The sequence below is a fragment of the Chlamydotis macqueenii genome, chromosome 1 (genome assembly GCF_036417535.1).
Source record: "Chlamydotis macqueenii isolate bChlMac1 chromosome 1, bChlMac1.mat, whole genome shotgun sequence".
NCBI classification, from domain to species: Eukaryota; Metazoa; Chordata; class Aves; order Otidiformes; family Otididae; genus Chlamydotis; species Chlamydotis macqueenii.
In genome coordinates, this window is record NC_141556.1 from 493,586 (window position 1) to 520,482 (window position 26,897).

Here is a 26,897-nt window from a genome sequence, read left to right on the forward strand (position 1 = left end):
TTCTTCCCCTTTCCACCTTGCTTGCTTTCACAGGAGAGCTGCGCTCGGGTCCTCCTCTTCCGTGGTGCCAGCAAAGAGATTCGCAACTACAACAGCCAGACAGCATTCCAGGTGAGGCAGCGAGCTCCAGCCCCGTCCCTCCTGCAGAGCTCCTGCGGGCCCCGTCCCTCCCACAGAGCTTCTCCTGGCCAGGGCAGCCTCTGCAACGCATCTTGGGCACACGTGGGACAAAGCCAAATGGAACAAACCCCCTGGGTCAAGATGTCTGTTCTGACAGTGGCTGAATTGCTGGAGCAGGAGGGAGGAAAGGGGATGTGTGGTGCACGCAGAAAGGGCTGTGGAGGTGGTGTCTCACGGTGGGAGGCTGAAAGAGCTTGGCATGTCTGGCCATGTGTGATGGAGGTGGAAAGGAGAAGTTATTGCTGTTTGTAGAAATGTTGCAGTAAATGTTAGAGGAGGAGCAGAATCCTTAGAAACAGAGGACAGTGTTGCCACAGAAATCGATGCACCTAAACTGGCTGTCAGTAAACTTAAGCTGCAAGTTAGAAGACCTCTAGCCACAAGAGGAGCAAAACTCTGTAAGAGCTTTCTAGTGAAAATGCTGGATAACATGATAACATGGGAAAAGGGAAACCCAGTTATTTACGGTGTGACTCCTTCCGTAGTTTGCAGATCGTGGGAAGCAACTGCCTGCAGACTGTAGTTTGTGATGCAGGAGGTCTCTTCCCATCCAAGATCTGCTTTGCCCTTCTTTTCTAAAGGTTTTGAACTTGGAATAACCGTTCTGTCTGTGCTCTTACTGAAGCACAGTTGTTTGCCTGAGGCCCTTTCAGAAATGTTGTGATTCAGTGTCCAGCTAATCCTGATCTTCGCGTGTCCCTTGAGAGCAGAGTGTCTGTCAGCGTCTTACTCATACCCTAGCTCGGGTAGCTGCAGGTGAGCGTGCTCATCCTTAGCCCTTTAGCGGTGGTGCTTCTCACTTCTCCTTTGATGTTGTTTGGAGCGGCTTTAGGCCGCAGAGTCTCAACTGTGACCACGATGATGTCCTACAATTGCTGCGAACATCATGCATGGCCCCTGCGAGAAAGACGCCTTATGACAGAGGCAATCGCCCTCGCTGCACGTGTGTGGCCGCCGTTGGAGCAGCAGCACGTCCGGGGCAGGTGGGCAGGGAGTTGCTGGGCAGATGCTCTGCGTGTGCTGGAGATCGGCTGTGCTGGGTTGTGCTACGCCAGCGTTGCCTGCTGTGCTGAGTGGGTTTGTCTGGTGAGCCTCACGTGTCCTGAGGGACTAACTTCACTGCAAAGGCACCAGCGTGTGTACATGGGAGCCGAAACGCGCTCTGACCCAACCTGACCGCTCGCTGGCAGGCACGGTGAATGGCTGCGGGTCTCCCCGAACCCCTACCACAAGCTGCTGCAGTGGTGCTCTGTTCTGCGTGAGGGTGTTTCATGTAAACGTGAAGTGTATTGTAATGTGAATGGAGCATGCTGTCCTGAAAAGACTGCGCAGAACTCGGTGTGTGCTTGCCATGGTGTGTGCGGCAATCGGGCGGCCGTGTGGCGATAAGCGCTGATGAATCACTTGTGTGTATGCTGAGGAGCTAAAATCACTCACGTGTTTCAGGAAATGAATGCAGAGCTTATAGTCTTGTTGAAGAGTAATTTCTTCATTGAGACCGAGACCGTGTTGCTTGCCAGCTGTGCCACGTGGTGGCTGGGATGCTGAGAGGAGAACGGGCCTCGAAGGTCAGACTGGGCATCCTTGTAGGCAGCCCGGTGTTTCCTCACGTGCTTGGGATTTACGCCATGCAATTGATTCTCCTGTTAAGTGCTGGTTGTAGCTGGGAGCATGATTTGTGTGACGAAGTGTGGCTGCAGAGAAGGGGCGGCTCGCTGTCCCCTCCATGAAGCGCCCAGCTCTGGCGCAGGAGCACGAGTGCCGCTGCAGCTTCGCTCCGGGTGCCTGATGTGACCTGGGGAAGCACAGCAAATGCTGGAGGGCGCCTGAGCCCAGCCCGTGGCGGGCAGCACTGTCCTCTGGGCACCCCCCTGAGCCCAGCCCTTCCTCTGTCTGCTCCGTGCTGTCTCCCACCTCGGAGGTGTGTCGGGAACGGCTTGATGTGGCAAGGTCTGCCTTCCTCCCAGACTGCTGCTCTCTGGGGATTGAGGCTGTTCCCGTCGGGCTGCTCTCCGATTGAATGCGAAAATATTTATTTCCAGGGAAGGGCTTCTTGCGCGAAACTGCCACCTCCTTTTTGACATGAGCTGAACTTCTGGGATCGAGAGATGGAGAAAGAGCAATCTTATTGCTTTGGGCGCCTGCAGGACATGGGGTGGTGTGGCAGGCGGTGGAGGGAGGCCAGTGGCTCCTGCTCTGGTGTTACTTGTGTCCTGCAGAGTCCCAGCGGGTCTTAACGAGGGACAAACTGTGTTTGCCTTTTCCTTTTTGAAGCAGTGCGACTAACTGGAAGTTTCTGTTCCAGAGAATGAAAGCTGTGGTCAGTAGACCAATCGGTTTGTTTACTGGCAAATCCAAACCAGAATTTGGTATTAGTGTGATGTGCTCGCTTCAGTTCCCGGCTTTCAAAGAGCATCTCTCCGACTCTGCGCTTGGGTTGCTCGCTTGAGCCTTCAGCAGGTGGTGAGGTCACCGTCCGCCGCAGAGTCTGGTGCCCTCTCAGGTATCGTCTGCGCGTGGCCGTGGTAATGGGGCGCTGCCTCACTGCGGTGGAGTTTCAGCGCTGCCGAGGAGAGCTGAGCACGCGCTGCCCCAGCGGTTCTGTGGCCGCTGGGAGCTCACGTAAATGCCTCTGCTGCTGCCTGGTTCTTCAGTCGGTTCACTGCACGTACCTCCAGTTAATTTGATTGCTGCTGTTAATCGGATAGCTTGGTGTCAGTGGCCCGAGATGACTCAAGATAGCAGTGAGTAATTTAGAGGGTTTAGAAGTTGTAATCTGCTTGGTTATCTCCCCTGCGGGAAGCCAGCCTGCTCGCTGCCCAGGCTGGCATGCCGTCTCTCCCTGGTTGAGCTCCTGCTGTCACAGAGGGGCCTGGCCCCGCTTGTGGGCGCAGCGCCCGGCCGGTGCGGTGCGGTGGGAGTGCCGGGAGCAGGCTCACCGCCGTGGCTGGCAGCAGCTCCAGGGAGCAGCGCAAGAGGCAGGCGAGAGCTTTCCCAGAGTGTCCTCCCAGCTCCTGGCAATCTGCATCTCTGTGTTCCTGAGCCAGGTTTGTACCTGCGTCTGTCTTCAGCTGCTCTTGGCTGGCTTTTCATCCGTAAGTTGTCTAAGAGAGTCCCCTGTGCAGGTGCAGTGCTTCCCAAAGCTCCCGGGCCTCATCCAAATGCGTTCTTCTCACAGGAGGATGGAGACATCATTTATCCAGTGGGATATTCTGTGCTCAAAATGCATGGGATGAAAATAAAGTTGGGATTTTTTTGTGGAGGGTATTTTCTTTTCTTCCCCGCCCCCCCCCCCCCCCCAGCTGCTCTAGCAGAATCATTGATCAGAAACCAAGTTCTGCCAAAGCACCACCAGTTTTCTCTCAAGCCTCCCTTGTGCCTTGAAGTGCGGGCTGGCCGGAGCTGGGGCGCTGGCTCTGGAGCGTGCCGTGGGTCGGGAGCTGTGGTGGGAAGAACAGGCACTCAAGCTGGGACCATGAGAACCAGCAGTTGGTGTTGCTGATGTGGTGAACCCACCGTGCTGTTCAAACAGCAGGAAGGTCCCCAGCAGAACATGGACGTGTGGACAGGCACACGGGTAGGCAGCTGTGCAAACCCCGTGGGTGGTGGCCGAGTTAGTCAGCGGTGTCCTCCCTCGCAGCGGTGGCTTGTGCTGGGACCCGGGGAGCTGAAATCCGGAATTCATAAGTTTAAATTCAGGATGGCAGCATTAGGCAGTGCTTTGTCTCTTAGGAGAGTGAAGGCTTGTCTTTAGGTCTGGTTCTCTGGGCGGTGCTTTTACATTGTGATGAAGCTGCCCACCCTCGCTGCTTCAGTCTTTCTCTTGCATGAGGCTGTCGAAAGCTCAAAGTCCTCCAGGTCAGCTCGTCTGCGCTTTCCTGCAGTTTTTATGAAAGCGTTGGTCGTAGTTTAGCCAGAGCCCACTGAGGCACTGACTTGCTCCTCTGAGGAGGAAGAGGATCCAAAATGATGACGGGCATGCTGTACCTTTTGTGCTCAGCCTCGGAAGGAGAGGGGCCATGGCGATGAGCTTGAGCTCCTGCGGTTCAAAGGGAAACGAAGCGGGTAGCAGCGAGGGCCCTTGGCCTGTTGCTCTGAGATGTGCTGAGTGCGCTGCAGCACACACGGTGTCTCGTGGAGATGAGCCGGCGGCTCCTGAGGTGATAGGAGCCAGCAGGGAAACACCGATGAAATCCCGCACCGGGGCTGAGGACTGTTCCTCTGAGAAGGTGATGCGACCCATAGCCCAGCTGCAGAGCCGCCACACCCATGCACGCAGCATGGGCAACAAACAGGAGGAGCTGGAAGCCACTGTGTCGCTAGAAAGCTGTGACCTAGTTGCCATTACGGAAAGATGGTGGGATGAGTCCCACAAGTGGAGTGTGGCTGTCGATGGCTGCAGGCTGTTCGGAAGGGACAGGAGAGGAAGGAGGGGTGGAGGCATTGCCCTCTACATCAAGAAATGCCTAGGGTGTGAAGAGCTGTCCCTGAAGAAGAGTCATGAGCAGGTTGAAGGCTCATGGGTGAGAACTGGAGACCAAGGTGACAAAGGGAACCTGGTGGTGGGTGTTTCCTACAGGCCGCCCCATCAAGGGGAGCCTATTGACGCAGCCATCTTCCTCCAGCTCCAGGAGGCACCGCGCTCGCAGGTTCTTGTCGTGCTGGGGACTGCAGCCACCCCAACATCTGCTGGAAACGTGGCATAGCTGTGGGCACTCCAGGAGACTCCCGCAATGCATGGAGGAGAACTTCTTCAGCCACGTGACGGACAGCCCGGCTATGAAGCTCAAGCACATGCCAGAGGTTTTATTCAGCCTTTAACTCGACCTTGAGCACTTCAGACAAATGTTTGGCTTGATGTAAGGAAATGGTTGCCTGAGTCAGGCCTGTGTGCGGGGACATGGCCTCCCTGCAGAGCCAAGGTGGTGCCTGGATCCCTGGCTGCAGCCCGTGCCTCTCGTCCCATCCCGTCCCCTCCGAGAGGTTCCCGGTTCTGCCCGCTCTTCCCACCCTGCCAGGCAGCCACAGGCCGCAACAGTCTCCCCTTCGCCGCCTCCTCTGCGGCTGAGCACACCCCATGCTCAGCCCCTCCCTCCAGCCCCCACGCTCCAGCCCTGACCGTCCCGAGGGCCCCATGGGACTCACACTACTGCAACGTCTGTCCTGGAAGTTGGTCACCTTGTCTGGTCCAGGTGCACGGAGCTGCTGCAGCCCACAGGCAGGGCCTGTCCCAGCCGAGCCCTGGCTGCTCCCAGGGCTGGGATCTCCCTCTCATTATCTCGGTGGTCAGTGAAGGACCGGAAGGAACAGACTCCGTATCCCTCCCTGAGCAATGGGCTTGTAACCAGCCAGCAGCTGGACTCCCCATGGCCCATCACCACGCTCGGAGCCCGGTGGTCCAGCCAGCCTTGTGGCCCACCTCCCTCGTCGTCCACCTGCCCAAACCATCCCTGTCATATTTTGTGATAAGGATGCTACGGGAGACTGAACACAGAATCACAGGATGGTTTGGGTGGGAAGGGAGCGTTAAAGCCCATCCAGTCCAACCTCCCTGCCAACATCTCCAACCGGATCAGATTGCTCAGAGCCCCAGCCAACCTGGCCTGGATTGTTTCCAGGGATGGGGCATCCACCGCCTCTCTGGGCAACCTGGGCCAGTGCTCCACCACCCTCAGCATAATTTTTTTTTCCTCAGGATCAGAGTTGACGACCTTTCCTGCGCTCCCCTTGTTCAGAGCAGCTGCCTCGTTGGAGAAGGCAGTAGAAAGCTAGGACTGAGAAGGAACTCGAGAGGTGGATTTTTGGGCTCTTCTGCCCCACCCCAGGGTCAGCTCTGTCTGAAGGTTTTCTGACTGACGTTCGCCCACGCTGCTGGTGAGGCCCCGCTGTGCTGGGCGCGGCTGCGGCCTCCCGAGGCGCTCCGCTCCTGTGCTGGTGGTGTCTGCAGTCTCAGAGTGTGTTTCTTGACATCTAGCCTGAATCTTTCCTGTTGAATATTAAGCCCATTCCTTTTCCATGGTTATTGAGAACAGATTATTTTTGTCCTCGCTGCTGCTGCCTTCTTTCTGTTTTTGCAGTCAGATCACCCCTTCTCCACCGGATCTGCTGCTCTCTGGGCCGAACGTCCCAGAGCGCACAGCTTTCCTGCAGAGACCCTGGAAGCACAATCTGATTGTTACTATTGGTTTCCTCTGGATTCTCCCCACATGTTTTCTTTACCTCTGTTCCTAAAAGTAGCCTTCTCCAGCTGGAGCTCAACCCATTCCGCACAGAGCGGAGGGGTTACATCACGCGTCTTGGAGGTGAGGCTGCTGATTGTCAGTCCTGGTGTGCTTTCCCTTTTCTGCCACAGCGTGACTTTGTTGACTCATTTTCAGCTTGTGATCCTGCAATCCTCAGATCTCCTCAGCAGGACTGCTGCCTGCTGTCTCCTCGCTCGCGCTCGTGCCTGGCGTCGCCAACTCATGGAGGCGTTCGGACCAGGAGGCCCGGGGACGTCTCTCCTCCTGCTCGGACGGGCTGGCCCCACGCTGGGGGCGCTCAGGGAACGTCCCGGCCAGGCTGGGAAAGCCCCCGCACCAGGAGTGCTCACGCTGAGGGGCTTGTCCCGTGCGCAGCCGTTCTGTCGTTACACGCAGACAGAATTTCCCCGTTGTGCCTTGTGCCTGTTGGCTCTTGTGCTGCGTGCCCCTCGGAGAAGAGGCTGGCTCCAGTTCCTCTAATCCCTGTACATAAACTGGCATTACGTTTGTCTCTGTTCACTGAATCTCTCCCCCTCACCTATTTCCTGAGTTTCCAAGATCATTTCAATTCTAATTCTTTAATGACTTTGCATCTCCTTCCAGCTTGGTCCCATGTAGGAGTTTAATGAGCGCGTTCTGCACTCCATCATCCAGGTTGCTGATGAAAAGATTGAATTCTGCTGAACCTGGGGTAGAGCCCTCTGCGATCCATTCAGCATTCAGTTTTAGTCTGACAGTTAGTTATGAATTAGTTTTCTGATAAGTTTTTCATCGCTTGGCAGGACTTTCAGCTAGATTTAATTTCTGTTGTTTCTGAGAATGTCGCATAAAGCTGTCAAAATTTTTGCAGACGGCAGCTATATGATATCTTCAATTTCGTTACTTTTCACAAAGCCTGGCCTGCTACCCGCTCCTGGAAATGACTTGGATCCCTCACTGCGGTTTGCGCTTTACACATTGCTGTTGTCGCCGGTCTCTGATTACAAACTCTCTGCTTTGCCCAGGGTTTCTCTGGGCAATCAAATTAAGCCGCCTGGTCTGTAGTGCAACGTTCCTCTCCTTGTGCCGCACGTTCAGAGCTGGTTGTGACTCCCCTTCTTTTCCAGGCGTCTGGGAGCTGTCGTGGGTGATCAGAGTTTGCCAAACACCTGCCAGGAGCACGGGGCTCAGCTCGTGGTCTGCAGGTCTCTGCAAAGTAAAGGCGATTCACGAATCGATTGCGGAACCAGGCACAAAAGCAGGTAGTGCCGCAGATACTGGGTGTCAGTTTTGTGAGATTTGGCGATTTTGGCTGCGTTCACAGCCAGTTGTGGTGTAAAACGCTCGACAAGCAGACGGCTGACCCGCCGGCGGTCGCGGTGTGGACGTTTTCCTGCCGCGCTGCTGCGCTCGGCCGGCTCTCGCCGCGAGCGTGGCACAAGGCGCTTCGTGCGGCCTCGCTGTTCTTCGCACGCCTTGCTCGCCGTATCCCGTCTGTCCCTGGACCTTTCTCACCTTTTGCGTCTGTCACACGTACAGTTGGGCCTTGTAACACCTCAGATCCCTAAAGATCTGCACTTTGATGTTGTCTTAACGTGTCGTTTGCACGAGCTCTTTGGTGCCATACGAACAGGTTGTTGGGTGTTTTCTTCGGAGATTTGTATCTCGTTGCTTTAAAATAGGCATCGTGCTCTGAACTCTGCAATTTGCAGTCGTGTTGCCAGGCAACAGAATATTCTCAAACGGAGTGATTTTGTTAAAAAATGTCTTCAGTGAACTGTGATTTTTCTAATTTAAATTAAATTTTAGCTGCCAGTGTTTGGATTCCGAACTTATTAATGACATCATATCTTGTGATGTCATGGAAATTTTATTTAATTCTGCTTCTGTAGGTTATAAGTGTTCAGCGTTACGAACACTCGGAAGGAAATGATAGAGCGAGTCGATATTTTGCAGTTTCGTTAGCTGAGCTGTGAACTCTCGCTAGCTAGCTGCCATTGTTCCTCAACGTGTGTGAAACGCAGGAACAACATCTGCTGTTTGACGTGTTTTACAGACTTCGTCCTAACTAATGCCAAAATTCTGGCTGATGTGATGATGTCTGCAGCATTATTTTTATTAATAAGCCTCATATTTTTCTTGTCGTCACTACAAGGGTAACCTTGTCCTCCTCCATCTGTTCTCTCTTGTCAAACATTTGGATGGTGAGGGTTGTGGGCCTCTGTGAGTGTGTGCGGAGACTGCTGATTTGGGTTCCTAGCTCTGCTGTAGTAGAAATGAAAATAATTTATGGAGATGTGGAGTTCCTGTTGGCACTTGGAGTGGTTATTGAACCTGTTGAGTATTAAAAATGCAGCACATCTTCCTCAAACTTACTGCATTTGCTATCTGAGTGGGAAAACTTTTTTTTTTTCTGGCTTTTAAAAGTATGTTAACTTTGAACATTACAATTTATTAAAGTTTGGGGGCTTCTGAGAAATCTGCTATCTGTGTTTATGCTCTTTGCTGTCCCTACTGATCAGGTAACGTAATAACCCAGCTTCTTCTAACCTTTCCTATACTTCAGATTAGTTAAAGCTTCCTCACAGTCCAGATTTTTGCAGGCGTAGTTTGCAACGGCCATGGACTGTTGGTGATGGCGGTGCCCAGCGGCTCCGGTTGGAGTGACGAGGTTTGGCGCAGGTGGGACGGGTGCCTCTGGGTTTGGCTGGAGTGGCGCTGGGCGCAGCACCTTTTGGGGTGCTCAGGGCTGTGCCCACACCCTGCTTGCGTCTCCGGACACGGAAGAGGCATTGCCTGTGCGGTGCTCGGCGTTTCTGATGTGCCAAATGTATAACAAGCCTTGCTTGCGTGCGGGTGACTGCTCTCATTTTTAGTTGCCATGTTTCTTTAGGCCTATTGGGAATTGTAGGTAAAGCAACCTCCTCCTCTTCCTCCTGGAAATAAAAATTCATTAAAATGAACCCTCTGGAGTGCGAACTCGATCCTGATTGGGCGCTGGAAATGAGTGCAGGCAGACCCGTCCCCATGTCCCGGGGCTGGGTCGCGGGGCTCCACGGGCTCAGAGGAGCTGCTGGGTCTGTGCTCCTTGTACGCAGGCGCTGGGGCCTGCCCCCTCTCTCCCTAAGCTGTTTCATCACTCTCGCTGCTAGAAGTGATCTTGTACCCCAGTGTTGCTCTGCCTGATTTAATCATCCTGTTATTAGCTCTTGTGCGTGTTGCAGTAGGTGGAAAGCCTTGCTGTTGGACTTCTTCCCCGTACCGTAGCACCTGTGCACAGCGGTCACCTCATCTTCCTTGAGAAGCAGAATAGTTCGATCTCCTCTAACATCCACATTTTAACGGCTTTTACAGCAACTGGATTGCTCTTGTGTCCATCATGTGAGTTGTCCTCTGTCCCTATGTTCTTCTTGACCGTGGCTCCAGGAGTGACCCAGTGCGTTAGCACAGGTCCCGCTGCTGTGGCGTGCAGCTCATCACCGAATTTCTGCGTATTTCTAATTGATGCTTTCCATAGTCGTTACGGCTAGTATTTCTAGTTGATACCTTCCATTAGTTGTTATGGCTGCAGTTGTTGTTCTGAGGGTTTATGCCGAGGTTTGTCCCCGCTGTGTGTCCCTGTTTCACCTCCTGCAGCGGTGTGCTCCGCCCTCGCTGAGGCCTGGCTGCTCCCGGGCGCCGATCCCGCCACAGCAGGGACGCGTCTGCTCTCCCTCCGGGCTCTGTACAGCTGCAGGTTTACCCTTGTGGGAAATGCCCTGGAAACGTTTGGCAAATCTGCTTCAAAACTCTCTGCAAAGGAAACACTAGATTCAAAGTAGATTTTTTTTTTTTTTTTTTTTCCTCTTCAGTGTTCTTCTGTGCTGAGAAAATCAGAAATTTGTTATTAGGCTTTAATTTTTTTTTTCCCCCCAAAGTAAGTGTATTTTTTCTCTCCTACCAGCAGTGGACTGGTGGGTGGTTGATCACCACGCTGTTTGTAATGCTCTCTTAAGATTTAAGGTGAGCAAACCCACTTCTTCCAGTCTTTCTCCAGTGGCCAAGATTTCCAACTATCTTTTCCGACTTGCTGTTTTCAATTTGCCTCCTTCTTAAAGAACTGTGTCCAAAGCTGGATGTACCAGTCCAAACGGGTCCTTGCCACCTCGGTAATACCTCCTGGAACTGAATTTGTCTTTGTGCGAGGTCACTGTTTCCTTGCCTTGCACTGAGTTGGGGGTCGCCGCTGTGACCCCGCGTTGATTTCTGCAGTACAATGCCTAGCTGGTTATTCTCCACCTCGCATTTATGCACTGGATTTCTCGTTCCCAGTGTAGCGGTTTGTGCTAGACCATGCTGGATTTCATCTTTTTGGTTTCAGACATCGTTGCTTCTGTCAGCCAGACCCGTAAACTTGTCCATCAAACTTTGCATATTATGCTTTTTTCTTTTAACAAGATTTATTTTCCCCAAACTCGGGGAATTATCAGTAAAACAAGAATAAAATCTTATTAAAGTTTATGGTATCAAAACTGGCATGAGGTGTGCAGGAGAAAATAACTCAGAAAAGCCTTCTAAATGCTAAGTACGTATCAGTATTCTTGATGTGCTGTACGTGGCCTCTGACGGTTTTACGGAACAAACTGGATGTCGTGCCTATAGGTAATGCTTCTTATGCTATTTACTTATAAGATATTGTGATAGTTTTGTAGATGTTTCGAACAGCAAGCAGGCTAACCAGGTGAGAAGCAGGTGCAGTAATGGATGAAAAAAATGGGGATGTAAACCCAGGTATGGGCAAAAAAGGGAATTGTGAAGTGAAGAGAAGGGAAAAGATGTGAATAACTGCAGCTGAAAACATGAAGACACGTTCTGGCTTCTTGGCAGAAAAAGAACCAGGAAGAAATTAGAGGAAAATGGGAAAGGGAGAAAAAGGGGAGATCAGTTTGAATAGAGTTAAAATGGCTTGCTTTTTAATGAAACGGGGGAAATGAGAGCACATGCTTTTTTACAGAGTGGAAACACTGCTAGGAAATCCAGAATGTAGCCCTTTCTTGGACAGGATAAAGCTGGTTTTCTTTTGAGAGCTAGCTGGCGTGCTCGGGTGAAGCTGGGACGCCGAGAAGCCCCTTCAGCGCGAGCGGCTGGCGTCACACGAGCCGCCGTGCCGGAGGAATGAGCCCGTAGAGGCTGACAGTGCCGCTGTGCTGCCGACCACCCGCGCAGGGCGGGCGCCGGTGCTGCCCGCTGTCTGGAGGGGCCAACGGCGACGCGGCAGCCCGAGGTGGGAGAGACGCTCGTTTTGTCGCGTGTCCCTGGGAGCCATGCCGGGAGCTAGCCCTTGGTTTCTGAGGTCAGTACGTTTGAGTTTTAGGTGTTTGGAAGCGCTGATGGCCCTCTTGTTCCCAGGAATGTCTCCGATTTTCCAAGACCCGATACTTTAATTGGTATGGAAAGTTCCTGTACTGGTTTTGTCAGGACTTTCCATAACTTACCAGGACTTGCCTATTTGCACGTTAATGACGTTTAGCAAACGCTGCCTGCCGTGTTCCTGAGTTATAGCTGGGAGGTTTCTGCTCCCATACGCCCCCTCGTTTGGGAGGGGTGTGTTCCCCGGCTCCTGCTAAGCACGTGCCACCTTGCCTCCATTGTTGTCTATGTGGTTGTGTCATCTGCGTCCGTGATGGCCCAAGGACAGACCTGTGCCTTTTCTTCTCTGTGATGGGTTTGAAATGTTTCTTCCTAGTAGATTCCTGGCTTGTTCAGCTTCTCTCATCAGCTGTCATATAGCTGAACTCCGAGCTTCCCGTTGCCAGGGTAAAGGGTTGAGGACCATGAGAAGACTCTGGCCGCGGCTGATTTCCTGTCACCGTGTCACGGGCTGGCAGTTGTTTGTTCTGAGAGGCTGAGCGCGGGCACGTGCCGAAAGCAGAGTAGCCCAGCCCTGCTGCCCTGCGTGGGACGCGCGTCCCCTCTCCACGTGCCGCCTCTGTGGGCATCTGGAGGTGCGGGCCAGTGCTGCGCCGGGCACGGGGTGCTCTGCTTACTGGGGAGCAGCTTTCATTTGCCTGATTATCTTACACTTTTTTTTTTAAATTTACCTGCTCTCTCAAGGCTTTTTTTTTTTTTTATCCTCGTGTTATTTGATTTGTTTTCTCTCTCTTTTCATTTGAAGCTTGTCATGTAAAAACTGATCAGGTTTCTGGCCTCCTGGCTCCCTCCCACTCCTCCTCCGGTCTCCAGTGTGAGACTGATCTAATTCTGAGTCAGCTCGGCTTCGATTCTCCAGATCACGCTGCTGGCTTGAAGGCTTCCCTGGCCCGCAGCAGTCACACTCCAGTTACGGATGTTGCACAGAGGTCTCTGCGCAGGAGGCCTTGCATTTCCCCGTCCTTCCGGCTGAGTCCGGTCCTCTCAGAAGGTCTGTTGGACCGGTTTCCAATTCTGGTGGTAAGGACTATTCCGGACACACATCTACATGCTGTCCAGTCCCTTGAGCATCCTTCAGCACTGGCTGGACCAGAGACCAGGCTGACCAACTCTTCCCCAAGAAGACCAGCCTGTCCTCTCTGTCCTGCTCTGCCCGCTCTAGGTAGCACCATCCATCATAGCTCCCTCTGAACAAGGCACAGACTTATCCTCACTGCTACATCTCCTTGCTCTCCTGTGTCTGAGGTACTCTTTTCCCATGCACTTGACCTTGTGTTCAGCTCCCTCTGACAAGTAACCATGACTTCATTTTTTTACAGCGTGCTTTGTGACACTGGGAGGTTTCTGTGCAGATGCCGTCATGGCTTTGGCCAAATCTGTCATTCCTCCCCTGCAGAATATTTTTCTGAGCTTTCAGGAGATGCCACCAACCCACCTTTGGTCTCTGCAGGAAGCTGAAGCTCATTTCCAGAGCCTTTCAGCAGCACCACAAACTCATGGAAGTGGTGACCTCCAGGAAAAGGCACTTGTCAGCTTGCCTGATTGTCCAGCATGCCGCTGCCGTGGCCTGCAAGTGTCGCTGCAGGGTGCAGGGGAGGTGACACCCCCGTGCCAAGGCTGCTGGTGGTGCTGGTACCAGTACTTCTTGGATAACTGTTCTCCTTATAGCCTGCGCTGATGGTTACCAGCCCTTTGAGATTCATTCCTTGGGTCTGGAGGTCACGTTTCTCCTCCGGCTCAAAGGCTTCCTGAGCGCAATGGCTCCGCGGTGCCTTCTTAAGGTTTGGTTTTTCTTCCCAGAAGCATTCAGAGTTCAGAACACCCCGCTCCCCTTGATGGAGGAGATCACGGCGTCATTTGCCTCTCTTTAGGATGGTTTTGTGGTGCCTCGCGTTAGGAGAACCATCTTGTTTTTCCAGTAACTCCGTGCGCCTCCTCTGAAGGTACTGAGAAGGTTCTGTCTCTCTCAGCCTAGAGCAGAGTGGTTGCAGCTTTGGGCATTTTTTTCTCGTCTGTCTCTACATGTACCCATGGTCTGGTGCAGACCATTCGCTGATACTCCATGTAGGCTCGGTGGCAGAATGTTTGTCTAGCTGCCTGGCTGAAGTGCCCCTTCTAAATCAAGGGCTCAGCGTGAGGCCCATAGGAAAAACCAAATACTCATTTGCCGTGTAGAGCACGGACTGCAAACGGGGTGTTTCCGGGAGGTACTGGATCTACTGCCTGCACGTCGCATGGCTGGTCTGCCGGCACAGAGGGCGTGCGAGATGCGTTTGTCCCGGATCAGCTGTGCAGCTCGTGCGCAGGAGGTCTGTCTATTGCTTCCAGGCGGTGTTGGGTCTGCGGCGTAGTCGTGCAGTGCCTGACCCAGTGACACCTCCTGAAGGCATCAGACTGGCTGCATCTGTGCCGTGTAATGGCAGCGCGCGTCGCTGTGAACGTGTCGAGCGTTCCTGCTCGTATGGCAGCCCAGATGGAGCTGCCGTCTGGCAGTGGTGGGATCGACCTAGCGGGACTGCCAGACTTCTGGAAATCTAGAACAAATATAGAACATGCTTCAAGTCTGCCTGGCCAAGTGAAGGTAGACAACTTTGCAAAAAGTCCAGACATAGAGCAGGCTACCTGATTAAATAAAGTGTGATGGTTAAAGAGAATCATTCTGGGATAGGGCAGAGTTAGAGAACAATCAACAACGGAAAGCCTCAGTAACTGGAGAGGTCTTGGGTGAAGTGATGCAAAAATAGTTGACGAGTCTGGCACGTTTACAGGTGCCTCTCAGGGTCTGAGGAGAGCCGAGTAGCTTGAATGTGTTATGACACTACATTGGCTGCCTACGCCCTAGCTGATAAGCCCTTTTATGTCGCTCTTCCACAGAAGGTCTGCTTCCTTCTTGCCCAGCAGCACTGCTGATTGCTTCCTTCTTGCCCCGTGATCTCGTAGAGCCACTGCTGCTGCATCTCACCTGCCTCCTTCATGGCTCTGCTCCCGCCTTTGCACCCCGTAGCGATCACTGCTCCTGATAGAATTACAGAAGGGTTTGGGTTGGAAGGGACCGTTAAAGCCCATCCAGCCTAACCCCCTGCCAGGAGCAGGGACATCTCCAACCAGATCAGGTTGCTCAGAGCCCCGGCCAACCTGGCCTGGAATGTTTCCAGGGATGGGGCATCCACCGCCTCCCTGGGCAGCCTGGGCCAGCGTTCCACCTCCCTCAGGGTAAAAAATTCTTTCCTTATGTCCAATTGACGTCAGTTGGTTGTCCCTTGACCACTGATGCTGTAACCCCGTCATAGAAGGCCACCAGATTGGTCAGGCATGACTTGCCCTTAGTGATGCCTTTTGCACACGTAGGATAATGACAGTGAAGTTCTGGATTCTCCAGTTGTTGCAGTCTGGAACTGATAAATATCTCTGAGACCATGGCGTGCTTCAATATGGAGCAAACAGTGTGGAGGTTTGTTTGATTCAGCGTCTTTCACTTGTTGTTGGGCAGGTTCCAGCAGGTGGGCGTGTGTGCTTTTTCAGGTATGAAAATACATGAATGTACCAGTATTTTCCGAGCCACACACTCTGGTGTCTACTCAGTGTTCTTCTGTGCTTTGTCCAGGTAACTCCCTTTTGAAGATACCATCAAAACCATAAACTCCTACCACAGAACTTGGCCTCTGTGCCTCCTTCTCTTCCTTTTTCTTTCCACTTCATGGAGATCCGTATTGGCTTTTACATCAGCTGGACGCTTCCCTTAGCTCGGTTGCATGTGGCTAGGAGTCTGTGACTCATGGCTAGTCAGTATGTTTTGCTGCTCTTCTGTCTGCCAGTTCCCCCGTCTCCTTTTCTTTCAGACCTTCATGAGATGCTGTCTCCAGCAGTGGCAGCCTGTCTGTGAGCTTTGCATGCCATAGGACCCCTCCCTTCCTCATCACCAGGGAACAGTGCTTTACCGTGGATGTTTTTAGGGACTAAAGAGCAGATAACGGTGGAAATCAGTCCTGGACCTAGCAGTGTCCACGCTTGTGAGCTCAGGTTCAAGGTGATTCAACCCACTGTGGTATTGCTGTTGTGCCAGGAAAGTGGCTCCGTTTTTTTTTAATCTTCAGGATAGCTGTTCTTCACGTTTCCCATGTAGAATACCACGTTGCAGGTTGGCCAGGACTCTTACCCCTGGAGATATTCATATCCAAGCCCTCCACAGGACCATTGAGATCCTGGCCATGGCAGCAAGATCCGCAAAACAGATGTCATATCCCTGTGCTGTGGTTCTTCCTTCCTTCCTCAGAAAAACCACGGGACTGGGAGCTGGAGCTCCCCTTGTGTCCTATCGGGTGGTCTGAGCGGGCCTCCGCAGATCCACGTCTGTGGCATGTGGAGGCACGGAGGGGCCGCGGGGTTTGGTCCGCGGGGCTCCTCTCCCCCGTGACCGGAGCCCAAAGGTGCCTCCTCCGTGCCCCAGCTCCCAGTGGATCCGTTCTTCGTGTGACGTAAGCGTGTCCTCTTCCTTGCCCAAGCAGCCTACCCCTTGGGGTACCTTTTGGAGCTGAAAGACACGATGTCTTCCCACAGCTCAGTACGTCTGTCCGAGATCCGTCCTCGCGCTCCGTCACGTGTCGTAACTCAGTGCAAGGAGGTAACAGATCCTCTAGTGTGGATGTCCAGTGACAACTTGGAACAAGAGAAATGAAATATTATGACAAAAGCAGGCCCAGGATGAAAACCCGGTTAAGTGCCATGGTGCGCAGTCTCGGTGCATCTTCGGTTTCTCTTTGGTGGCAAACAAGCGACAGCACCCCTCGGAGAAACCCGTGCTGTGCGGAGCGAGGAGGCGGCAGCCCCAGCCAGCTGCGCCGGTGGCCGTGATGGTGGGGAGATGAGTCCTGCAGAGCCGGGCGCCTCCTGCGCGGTTCCAGGGCTGGGTTCGTGGTTAGCTGTCACGGTGCTTCCACCGGCATGACGCGCGGCAGCAGCGAGCCCATGGCCCCTCCGTGCCATTGCGCCTTGGCACGCTGCTGCTGCGTTCACGGTGAATCCTCGTCGGCTCTCTTTTTGTTTTGTTGGTTTTTTTGTTTGTTTGGTTGGTTTTGTTTGTTTGTGTTTTTTTTAAGGGGTGTTTTCACAGTGCTGTTATCCACAGAACCCGGGGCAGATCTCAGAGCTGTGATTCTTACTGAGCACATTGGAATGATTTTTGTTTCCTGCTGTTAACTGTTGAGAGCTTACAAGCACACCGATGGTACGCGCTGCACAGCCTGTTCAGGTGTCCCTCGTTCTGTCTTAGCAGTCACTGAGTTTGCCTAAAGAGATAAAAATAGGCAAGCTGCTGTTAGATTAAAAAGCATTGTCACCTTGGTATCCTGCTGCGGAATGACTCGAGGTGTTAAAGCATTTCAGAAAATAACCCCGTGCCAGAGCCATAACGTGGTTGTGTGTCTTGTGCAGCCTGCACGTGGAATTTTGTTGCAGGATCTGCGGCGTGCGGCAGGACAGAGCCCACGTTTGCAGCGTCAGGGCAGGACATGATGAGAAATGGCCTTTCCGCGGTGCCTGCTCTCTCTGTGACGTCACCAGGATAAGTAGCTTGGCTGTGACGTTAAGACAGCGTTCCGATGTGGGACATCTGGCTTGTTGCTTGAAATTAAGTCACCTATCTTTAGTCAGACCGGTTTTTCTGATAGTCACCAATTCCTCCCACTTTGGTGTACAAGCGCTGGAATTGCTAGCTGTGAAATACTTAGGGAAAAAAAAAAAAAATCTGTTTTCTGATGTTTCCGTCCTTGAGACTTTCTTTTCTTGTTTACCTGTCTCCAAAACCTGCTGCTTTTAACTCGGAGGAGTTCACTGATGGAGTCTATGGTGCCGTCTCTCAGACGGTTTCACCAGCGCGGTTGCACGCAGCGAAGCGATGCTGGGGCCGGCGGGCGTGGGAACCGTCGGTGGTTTCGTAGCTGGGGAAGTGGGCGTGCCGCGGAGCATCCACTGCGGCGACAACGCGATACGTGAAATCTTTTTGGCTCCTTTGCTTTGTCCACGTTGGATTGGGAAACATAACCAGGAGGGCCCTTCTCCCTTCCCAGGGATTGATGTGAGGCTATACTCTTAACAGACTCCTTATCCAGCGTGTTTCTTCTCCCCTTTCCTGGAGGCCATAACGCTTCCGGGCACGGGGTGAGGGAGCTGGGGTCGCCCGCAGCGCCGGCTGTCCTGGCGCTGAGCCCTCCCGCGGGGCGGTGAGACCCCCACCTCCTGCAGCTGGACCGGGGGACGCCCGGGCTGCCTACAGCGCCGGGAGCGGCTCCACGTACGCTCGCCGTATGGTTTGGGAATGATTCCTGAGCCGTACGTCTAATGAGGCTCGTGATTAGTGCTTTGAATTTGGGTTTTTCACCGAGATGCTGGGCCATGTGTTAATCATGTGTTTGAGGAACTTTGGAAGTTCAAATTCTTTTTCTAGATTCTCCTTCCCAATCTTTTGTCGGTTATTTTTGCTTTCAGATTTCCCCAGATTCAGGTCACCTGCCCTCTGTACCCAAGCTTGCTTTGCCTGCCCAAGGACTGGGACCTCTGGGAGAGCGGACCGTATAAATGTGCGTGCATGTGTAAGGAGAGACAGAGCAGGGTCACAATTTGAAACGAGCTTGGGGGAAAACACAGGTTCTTCCTCAGTTTTTCTCTGCTGCCGTGGCCTGGTTTCCCAAATGCAGAAAGATTTCCTTTTTCCAGCCGTCGCTGATGGCTCCCCGCTCCGGCTGAGGAGGTGGAGCATGAATTCTGCACCCCAGAAAATGGAAAAAAAATCATGTAAACATTGCTGAGCTGAGGATAGTAAGACTATTTCTGCTGATAAAGGATGGTAGTAGAGAGGTGTGCATGCTGTACTGAGTCACCCAGTTAAATATATCCCTTCGTCACACGTTGGTGCTGGAATGCAAACGGAGCTCGTACTTCTGAAGCGTTCCTGTGGGAGGGCAGGGAAGTGTTTAGCAGCTGCAGCTGCCAGCGCTGCCTTGGCTCTGGCAGCATCTGGAGGGGCTGGGTTCTGCTGCCTGGTCAGATACGACCATTGAGCTCGAGCTTAGGAAGAGAAGGCGGGGGGTGATGGTCCCAGCACGGACAGGCCAAACCTGCCTCTTTGTCTTGGCTGGTTCTTACGCGCGTTTTCACAGCGCTCTGTTTTCACCCAGAATCAACTGGACCTGGCTGTGTCACGTTCCCCAATCGGCTGTAGGGGCTGCTGAGCGCAGGCGCTGTTCTGAGGGCTCGGCAGGGACTGGGGGGGGACTGGGTGTGCTGGGAGGGGTGGGAAGGGCAGAGGTGGCTGTGGTTCACCAGGGCATCGAACGCAGCGCTCAACCAGCTCAGCCCAGAGCATTTCTTCCAGCTGGATTTCCTGAGGAGCAGTATGGATTTTGTGTGCTCCTGTTCGTCTCACTGAGGTTTTTTCACATGTTCAATGAATATTTTTGGACCTTGTTCTGAAATCTCTGCATTGTTCTGCCTTACTGGCTGGGACGCGGTGCTGGTTTGGACTTTTTCCCCAAATGTGTAAGAAATCAACACAGCGTTCAAGTGGTCTTGCTAGTCTGTTGGCTGCAGCCTTGCTTCAGGAGAGTCTCCTCTTGTGCGTATTGACCTGCCTCCGTGCAGGCTGCTGCTGCTCTGCGGTTCCCCGGGACTGAGCCCCCGTGGAGCAGCTCTCGGAGGAGGACAGACCGGTTTTGTCTGTGTGTTTGGCTGGCAGACCCACGTCCGGCTTCCCCTCTTTTCCTGGTTCCTTTGAGTTCTCCAAGATTCTTCCTGTGGAGGGAAACCACGGGATGGGTGGTGGGCAAAGCAATGTTTCGTGTTGGTCTAGAGCGCTGTGGCTTTACTGGGCCAAGCTGCTGCTGCAGCTTTCTGAGTGGAAGCGGTTCCTTGACCGGTGCAGCCTGCGGCCAGCATGTGTTGGTCCCGTGGACCGTCCAGGTGAGACGCGCAGGGAGCTCGGTCACTGGTAAGTCGCCTTTCGTTGGCTGGCTGGGATTGCCTGCAAAGCTCTGGGCTGGAGAACATCTTGTCAGTGCCTGCAAGACCTGAGATTAATTCCGAGCTGGCGTTAGGCGTGTCACTGCCGGCTGTGAGGAGAGGGGAATGGTTGTCTCCGAGCTGTTCACCCTCCCGTTGCACAAGCCATCAACAGACGCTCTCCCCGCGGTGTGGAGAGCGGATTTTCACCTTGGGGTTACTGACTGGGTGAGCTGAGGCAGAACGATTGTTGGCTCCGCGTCCCCTGTGGAAAGCAGCTGTTACCAGTCCATATGGCGTAACCCGCGCAACGAGCACGGGATCAGTGCTGTTCAGAGCCGCTCAACTGTCTTCCCTCCCTCTCTTCCAGGTGGCCATCATTGCAGGAAATTTTGAATTGGCTGAAATCATCAAAACCCACAAAGAGTCCGATGTTGGTGAGTTCGATCTTTCCTCTTCCCCTTTTGTCCCTGTTTGATCTCTCTGTTGAGCCCGGGCTGCGTTAGCGTGGGTCTGTTAACCGGTGGTTTCCTGCCTGTTGGTGGAAGCTGTAGCTTGCGGCTCGTTTTGGGGAGTGGCTGGGCAGATCTGCTTTCCTCCTGGGGCCATCGGTGTCCAGTTTGTTCATTGAATCCAGGTTTGCCTATGCCTGCTGAGATTTCCAGGCTAAAGACTTACCCAAACCGCCAGCCCGGAACAGCTCTGAAAGGCTCTGCTGTGAAATCCCTTACCTTTTCCTCTCCCTTCGCGTCCTTGAGGCTGTTTCACACTGGAGACCCTCTCCGCTAAGGCTGCTGACGGGGCTTGGTGCGAGGAGACGACAGCCTCTGTCTTAGCGGTGGTAGTGCTGCGGAGCTGCCCCACGCTGGAGCTCCTGTAAGCCAGGGGAGCGAAGCAGCAGCCGTTCTGGTTGTGCTTGCTTCTTTGTGGAGGAGAATTTGGGATTTTCAGGTCAGCTTTTTTCCTTGCGGCATCTCTTCTGTCCTTTCGTGGTGTAGATGTTATTGTGTGACGTAAGCCAAGCAAAACTGAGGTTTAGGTCAGATATAAAATCAACACTCGTTGAGTTTTCTGGAATTATTCTGAGAAGTTAATTGCTCCAGAGCTCTCTAGAGCAATGGGGCACCGGTGCAGAGTTAACTCTCAGTGTGTGCCTCCACAGAAGGGGCAGAGCCGTCGGGTCAGCAGCTGCAAAAAGACTTGTGGGGGCTGGAACAGCCAGCAAGCGCTGGGCTTGGTTCTTGGAAGTGGCTGTGGATCTAGAAACCTGCGCTCCAGGACGTCCTTTGTAACTTCTTTTCCCAGCTAGCTATTGCTGATAGTTTAACCAGCGGCTGAGAATGTGTGGGAAGATACCAGAGTCAGGAAGGAAGCGGGGAGAAGCCTGAAAATTCCTTATAACTGTCAGTGACCAGTGCTCGCAAGAAAGCCACCCTCTTAATTCAAGAGGGGAGCAGCTGTCTCTGCTGTGAGAGGGGTTTGGAGCAGATGACCTCCAACGGTCCCTTCCAGCCTAAATTCCTCTGATTGAATCTGAATCTGTGATTGACAGGCTCAATGATTTCTGCTGAAAACCTGTAAGGAAAAAGGGCACGAAAAGATGTCAGGGAGAATGGATTGTTCGTGCTTTGGACGTGGCTGTTTATATAAAATAGGTCAGGTAACAGTTGCAAATCAACCGCACGCAAACCAGCAGGTCCAGATGGTATCCACCTGGGCCACGGGAGATGGCGGGTGAACTGCCCAGGCAAGGAGAAACTGGGTTTTGAAGTTCACTGAGAACTGAGAGGGGCAAGTGCCTGACCGGAGGCGAGCAGGCTGGCACTGCTTGGGGTGGCGAGGGGGCAGTGCTTGGCGCGGCCTTTTCTGCACTAGTTCTGTCAGACCCGTTGAAGGATCTGCTAGGAAAGGGCAGCATAAAGCAGTGCCGTAAGTGATAGCTCTCGGAGAAGTCGTCTTCTCCAGTTCCCAACATTGGGCTGCACTCTGGAGACGGCTGCGTGTGGAGCAGGAACAGCAGGAGCTGGGCAACGGGAAACAGTGCAAACAGGATGGCGTCTGAACCACGGGGCCTCTCTGCAGAGCACGTCTGTTTGCTTCTCCTGTTGGTGTTCAAATCTTAAATCCACATCAACGTTTATCAGTCAAATGCGTAATTTCACTCAAAAAGATCAGATGTGCACCACGTCACCGGTTTTTCATTAAAACATGTGCAATGGTGTTAATTGCGCATCTTTTTTAATCAGTTGGATCCTATGCCAGCTGCTCAATAATTTTCATGATCCATCTTTTTGGGAAGTTTTCTTAGCCTGCAAGTTTTGAAGTATTTGTTTCAGCTGATTAGTAGCCGTCCAGCTCTGTCATCATGGTGACACAAATGCTCCTTTTAGAAGATGCTTCTGCATCTACAAAACAACCCAAAAGCTTTTGTTGAAGTTTCCTCCATTCTACAAACCACTTGCTTTTCTTTGTTGTTTTTAGCTGCCCTTATCGATGTTGAGTGTACTGTAACTTCACATGGATTTCAGTTCTTTTCTGTAATTACGGAATGAATATGTGCTGCGGGACCAGTTGATGTCTTCATTTTGCCAGTCTCCTCCAAGTAGGCGTTTAACCACAGTTGCTTTATTTCATAATTGTGGTTTAATAATTTTTCTTTGTTTGCTTATTTTTTAAAAACACCTGATTTTCATTCATATTTTCTCTCCCTATGTGAAAGTAGATCTGGAGGAAGAATATACCATTAGTACGGTATTGAGAAATTAGCCTGAAGTGTTACTCGTGCGTAAGACTGGTTGGGCTGACTTCCATTTTCTTACGCTGAATATAATCAGGTCATGATTCATGGTCACTAGGCAACCACCAACTTCAAGTCAAAGGAATTAATTCATTATCAGTCATAACGAGGCCCAAACCAGTTACCCCATCTTACGTGCAATACCTTTGTGTTGGAGAATGCTCTGCAGCTCTGTGTGAGATCACCAGCGTTCGTTTGCCAAACCCAAGCGCACCGGAACAGCGCTTGTTTTCCGTACGCGTAGAGGCAGTAACGCATCCCTCAGCGGCCCCGCGCTGGTCCCTGCCTCTGGGGTGTGCCAGGCTCTCGGCCCACGCTGGAGATCCTGCAGCCTGGCGTACCGTGAGCTGTGTGGGCAGCGTTGCTGGCAGAACCTTCGTCTCTCCTGCCACGTTGGAGTGGACTTTTTTCAAGGTAGTTAGGCACATGAAGACACAGATTGGACACAGCAAAGGTCATAAAATGACCTGGTCACCAAACTCCTCATCAGGTGTCCATCCCAGGGGGAATGATAAGCAATGCGTGCCCAGATGCGTGTGGCCCCGCCCCCGTGTCCCTTCTCTGTGTGAGCTGACACCAGGGTGTTTATTAGTTTAGAGGACGATGTATTAGAAAGATTACATGAGACTTTGGGTGTTGAATTGTCAGTTGTTTCTGAGAAATCTCAGCTTTATGACGTTTTATAGCTCAAACCAAAGAATAAGTCATTTCTCATTAGTGAGGATGTCGTGGAGCCAACTCAAGATCAGTGTCTCCTTGTCCTTCAGGTGCCCTCCTTATCTGAAGCCATCCCAGGTACGTCCACGCGGTGCAAAGCCATGTGTCAGAAATGGTCTGTGGGAGCTCAGTCTGGTATTACCCGGCACGTTAAAAATCTGACATCGTCCAGTGCTACTGATTCTTCAAGTTCTCTCCTCTAAAGAGGAGAAATCCCCCCAAAGGATTTAAGAGGTCCGTTTAAAAGACAGCGTTTTGCTTCCTTGGGACACTATGACTTTTAACCACTTGTTGCTAAGATCCAATAACTGGTTCGTAATACTCGCTGTCGGTGAAACATTTTTCCTTTCATGAGGGAACCGTGATGCCCTTTTAGATCTTTGACCATCCACGTTGCCCTGGTCTGAACCTCTTCTGCATCTACTATGTCTTTTTTGAGACTGGAGGTTTCTGCAGTGGCATAAGGAATCTGCTTTGCTTTCTGTATTTTTGTAATGCTATCCTGTGTTTGAATAGTTGCTAACTACCAAGCTCAGAGAGAACTCCTTCTTGGAGCTGTGCTGTAGAACGACATAGAGCGTCTCACGTAGACATGTAAGACAAGCAGAAGTAGAGGTTATGACATTTCTTCATCCTTTCTAACCTTTCCGCTTCCTTCTCAGAGAAATTTTTGAGAAGTGCTAAAGAAGTAGATGTTGAAAAACTTTGTATAGTAGCCATAAATTTATTTTTGTCTATTTGTGTGCAGTTTCCTGGAATGCGTAACAAATATGGATGTTCTTGTTGAGCTTACTCTGTTTATAAGGATAGTTGGAAATGTGGAAGCTGGCAGTGCTGAAGAGATAAGATGGAGAACAATAGCTTTCTATGTGCCCTTCTTTCTTGTGTGTCTTCTACAAAGATGACTTCTTCTCACTATTATCAGACAGAATATGAACCTATGTGAGGCCTTGGTCTGACCAGTCCAGCAGTTCCAAAGAAAGGGTATGGTTCACTGCAAAAAATGCAGTAAAATATGGTGGGGCAGCTGGAACACCTCCTGGGTCCTGCCAGAAGTTGGCCTTCAATCACAGCAGGGTAGAGATAGGTTTCATGCTCTTCTTGGCACAGCAAATTCAGTGGTCTGGGCTAGGGATGTCCGCAGCAGAAGCACAGGATGGTCGTAGAACATAGATGTTCTGCAGAAAATCACTCCTAGCTGGGAAGACGGAGCTGTGTTTGGTGGTAGTACTTGTTTGGGAACAGCGTTAAAATCCGGGCTGGGTAACCTTGAGTTCCAGAGTTTATTTGTATACTGGGCACACAGCTGAGAACAACAGCTCCTCGTGCTGTGGTTTCCCCTCTCTGAGGAGAAGAGACGTCTGAGCCTCATGGTGGTGCTCAGACATCTGCACCCCGCTGGGCAACTTCTTCCTCCATGGCGAAGTGCTGGCAGTTGTTAGTCCTTCATTTTCAGCCCAGGCTGGCTAGGGGACCGGTGCGGGATGCTGTGAGCCTGCCAGGATACCTCCTGTCCTCACCTCGCTGAAAGCTCTTTGCCGTGCCTTCAGTACGGATGTGGTCAGTCCACCAGTGACCGTAGACCTGGCGAGGATGACCGCACAGGAGAAATCTATTTTTTTCATCACAAGTTTGAAAAATTCATCAAAAAGCTACTGATGGAACAATAAATTTTGAAGATCAAAGTGGCCAGTATTGTAATCTTGTGATGAAAAGTGTAACGCTTGCACAAGTCTGTGCAAACTTTTGAACTCTTTCCCAGTGTACAAATATGACCGTGACTCTAACTGCCACCTTGGCAAACCATGGATAGCTTCTGTTTCATTGATTTGTTGAATATAGATCAGGTTGGCTGGCTCCTGAACCGTTGCATGGCTTTGTTTTGGACGCTTGCTGGTTTTTATCATTATTTTTAGAAATGTGGGCTGAATGTAGATGTGTTTTTCCATAATAACCTTATGGATGAACACATGATGCTACCCTTTTCAGGGGCTGATGTGTCTGTTGGTTGTGTTAGCTGCTCTTCTCGCTGCGTTGGTCTTGGAGCCTGTCCTCGGGTGGTTTGTGTCGGGACCCGTGGGCTTGTTTCAGTCTCACTGCTTTCAAAGGAACAGTCCGATGTTGTACAACCTCCATTCGTGTTTCCCAGGTGCTTCACCTTGCATCAGGCTGTGATGAAGCGTGTTAAGATGATCCTGTCTTAACAAATGCCCAAGATTTCATTGAGTTGATACCCTTTCTTGTAAGTCATAGAATCACAGAATGGTTTGGATTGGAAGGGACCTTTAAAGATCATCCAGTCCAACCCTCCTGCTGTGGGCAGGGACACCTTACACCAGACCAGATTGGTCAAAGCCTTGTCCAGCCTGGCCTTGGACACTTCCAGGGATGGGGCATCCACAGTTTCTCTGGGCAACCTGGGCCAGTCTCTTACCACCTTCGTCATAAAAAATTCTTTACTTATGTCCAATCTAAGTCTTCCCACTTTCACCAGTTACACTTGACTGATGTCATTGCATCCCCTGCACTTCGAAAAAGTACAGATCACTGGCAATCAAAGTCATTGATGAAGACAAAATAAAAATACTACCGCACTGAGAACTGCCTTGCTGGGTAATGTTGGATAAGGTTGGACCTGCTGGAGTCCAGAGGAGGGCCCCAAAGATGATGGTCCGTGCCTCATCCCTGGAAACGTTCCAGGCCAGGTTGGCCGGGGCTCTGAGCAACCTGATGTGGTTGGAGATGTCCCTGCTCCTTGCAGGGGGTTGGGCTGGGTGGGCTTGAATGCTCCCTTCCCACCCAAACCCCTCTGTGATTCTGTGATGTTGGAAATACTCCCAGCTGTCGCTCTCCGTTAACAGTTCGTTATTGTGTCTGTGAAATGGGCTCTGGTAACTTCTCCGGTTGTGGCGTGTAATCAGGATATCACAGGGTCAGCGGTTTCACCCGAGCCTGTGATGTCAGCAGTTATTTTTGTCAGTGAGATCTGAGCTTTTGGAGGCATCCTGGCTGTTATGAATTAAATTCTCGTTCCTCTTTATTAATTGATGAGTGTCCTGTTTCAGTTTTCCCAGGCCTTTCGTAGAAATTATGTGAAGCCAAGCTCTGTGCGGTTATCGGAATCATCCCCGGCCCTTTCAAAGCCGCCTCCCCAGCTCTGGAGCTTTTGAAGGAGCATTATAAATACAGGCCAGCGACGCAGGGAGCTGTGCTGCAAATTCTTTTGAACTTTGCTGCAGAAGCTTTCCACCTGCTAATTAGAATGTGCAGAGCTGAGCAAGCGCCGGTTACTGCTATCCTTGGAATCGTGGGGGAAGCTTAAATGCTCCATTTTGGTCTTGAGTGCTGGGTTTTTTTTGTCGGTGCAGAGGTATGCATGGGAATTATTTTCAAAGAGAGATCAGAAACATGCATTAGGTTTTTCTGATTTTCTGCTGTCGTCACTGTTAATTTAACTGCGTGGTGCCTGTCACAGGTCCGAGCGGTGGCAGGGTCCCCTCTGGGCGCGTTCAGCAGTGGCCTGGCAGCCCAGGCAGGACCCTGGACGTGCTGAATGTAACAGGGTGAAAAGAGGGATGGAA

The 26,897-nt window shown here is 51.9% G+C and overlaps 1 protein-coding gene across 2 annotated transcripts in view; it reads left to right on the top strand.

Annotated features, from left to right (window-relative positions):
- SHANK3 (SH3 and multiple ankyrin repeat domains 3) overlaps positions 1–26,897 on the top strand; it is a 330,415-nt gene that overhangs the window by 92,680 nt on the left and 210,838 nt on the right. For both annotated transcript variants that reach the window (XM_086743634.1, XM_086743643.1), the window contains exons 10-11: positions 34–111; positions 20,173–20,239. In XM_086743634.1, the coding sequence (XP_086599760.1) occupies positions 34–111; positions 20,173–20,239 (145 nt within the window). The remainder of the gene's footprint in view (positions 1–33; positions 112–20,172; positions 20,240–26,897) is intronic.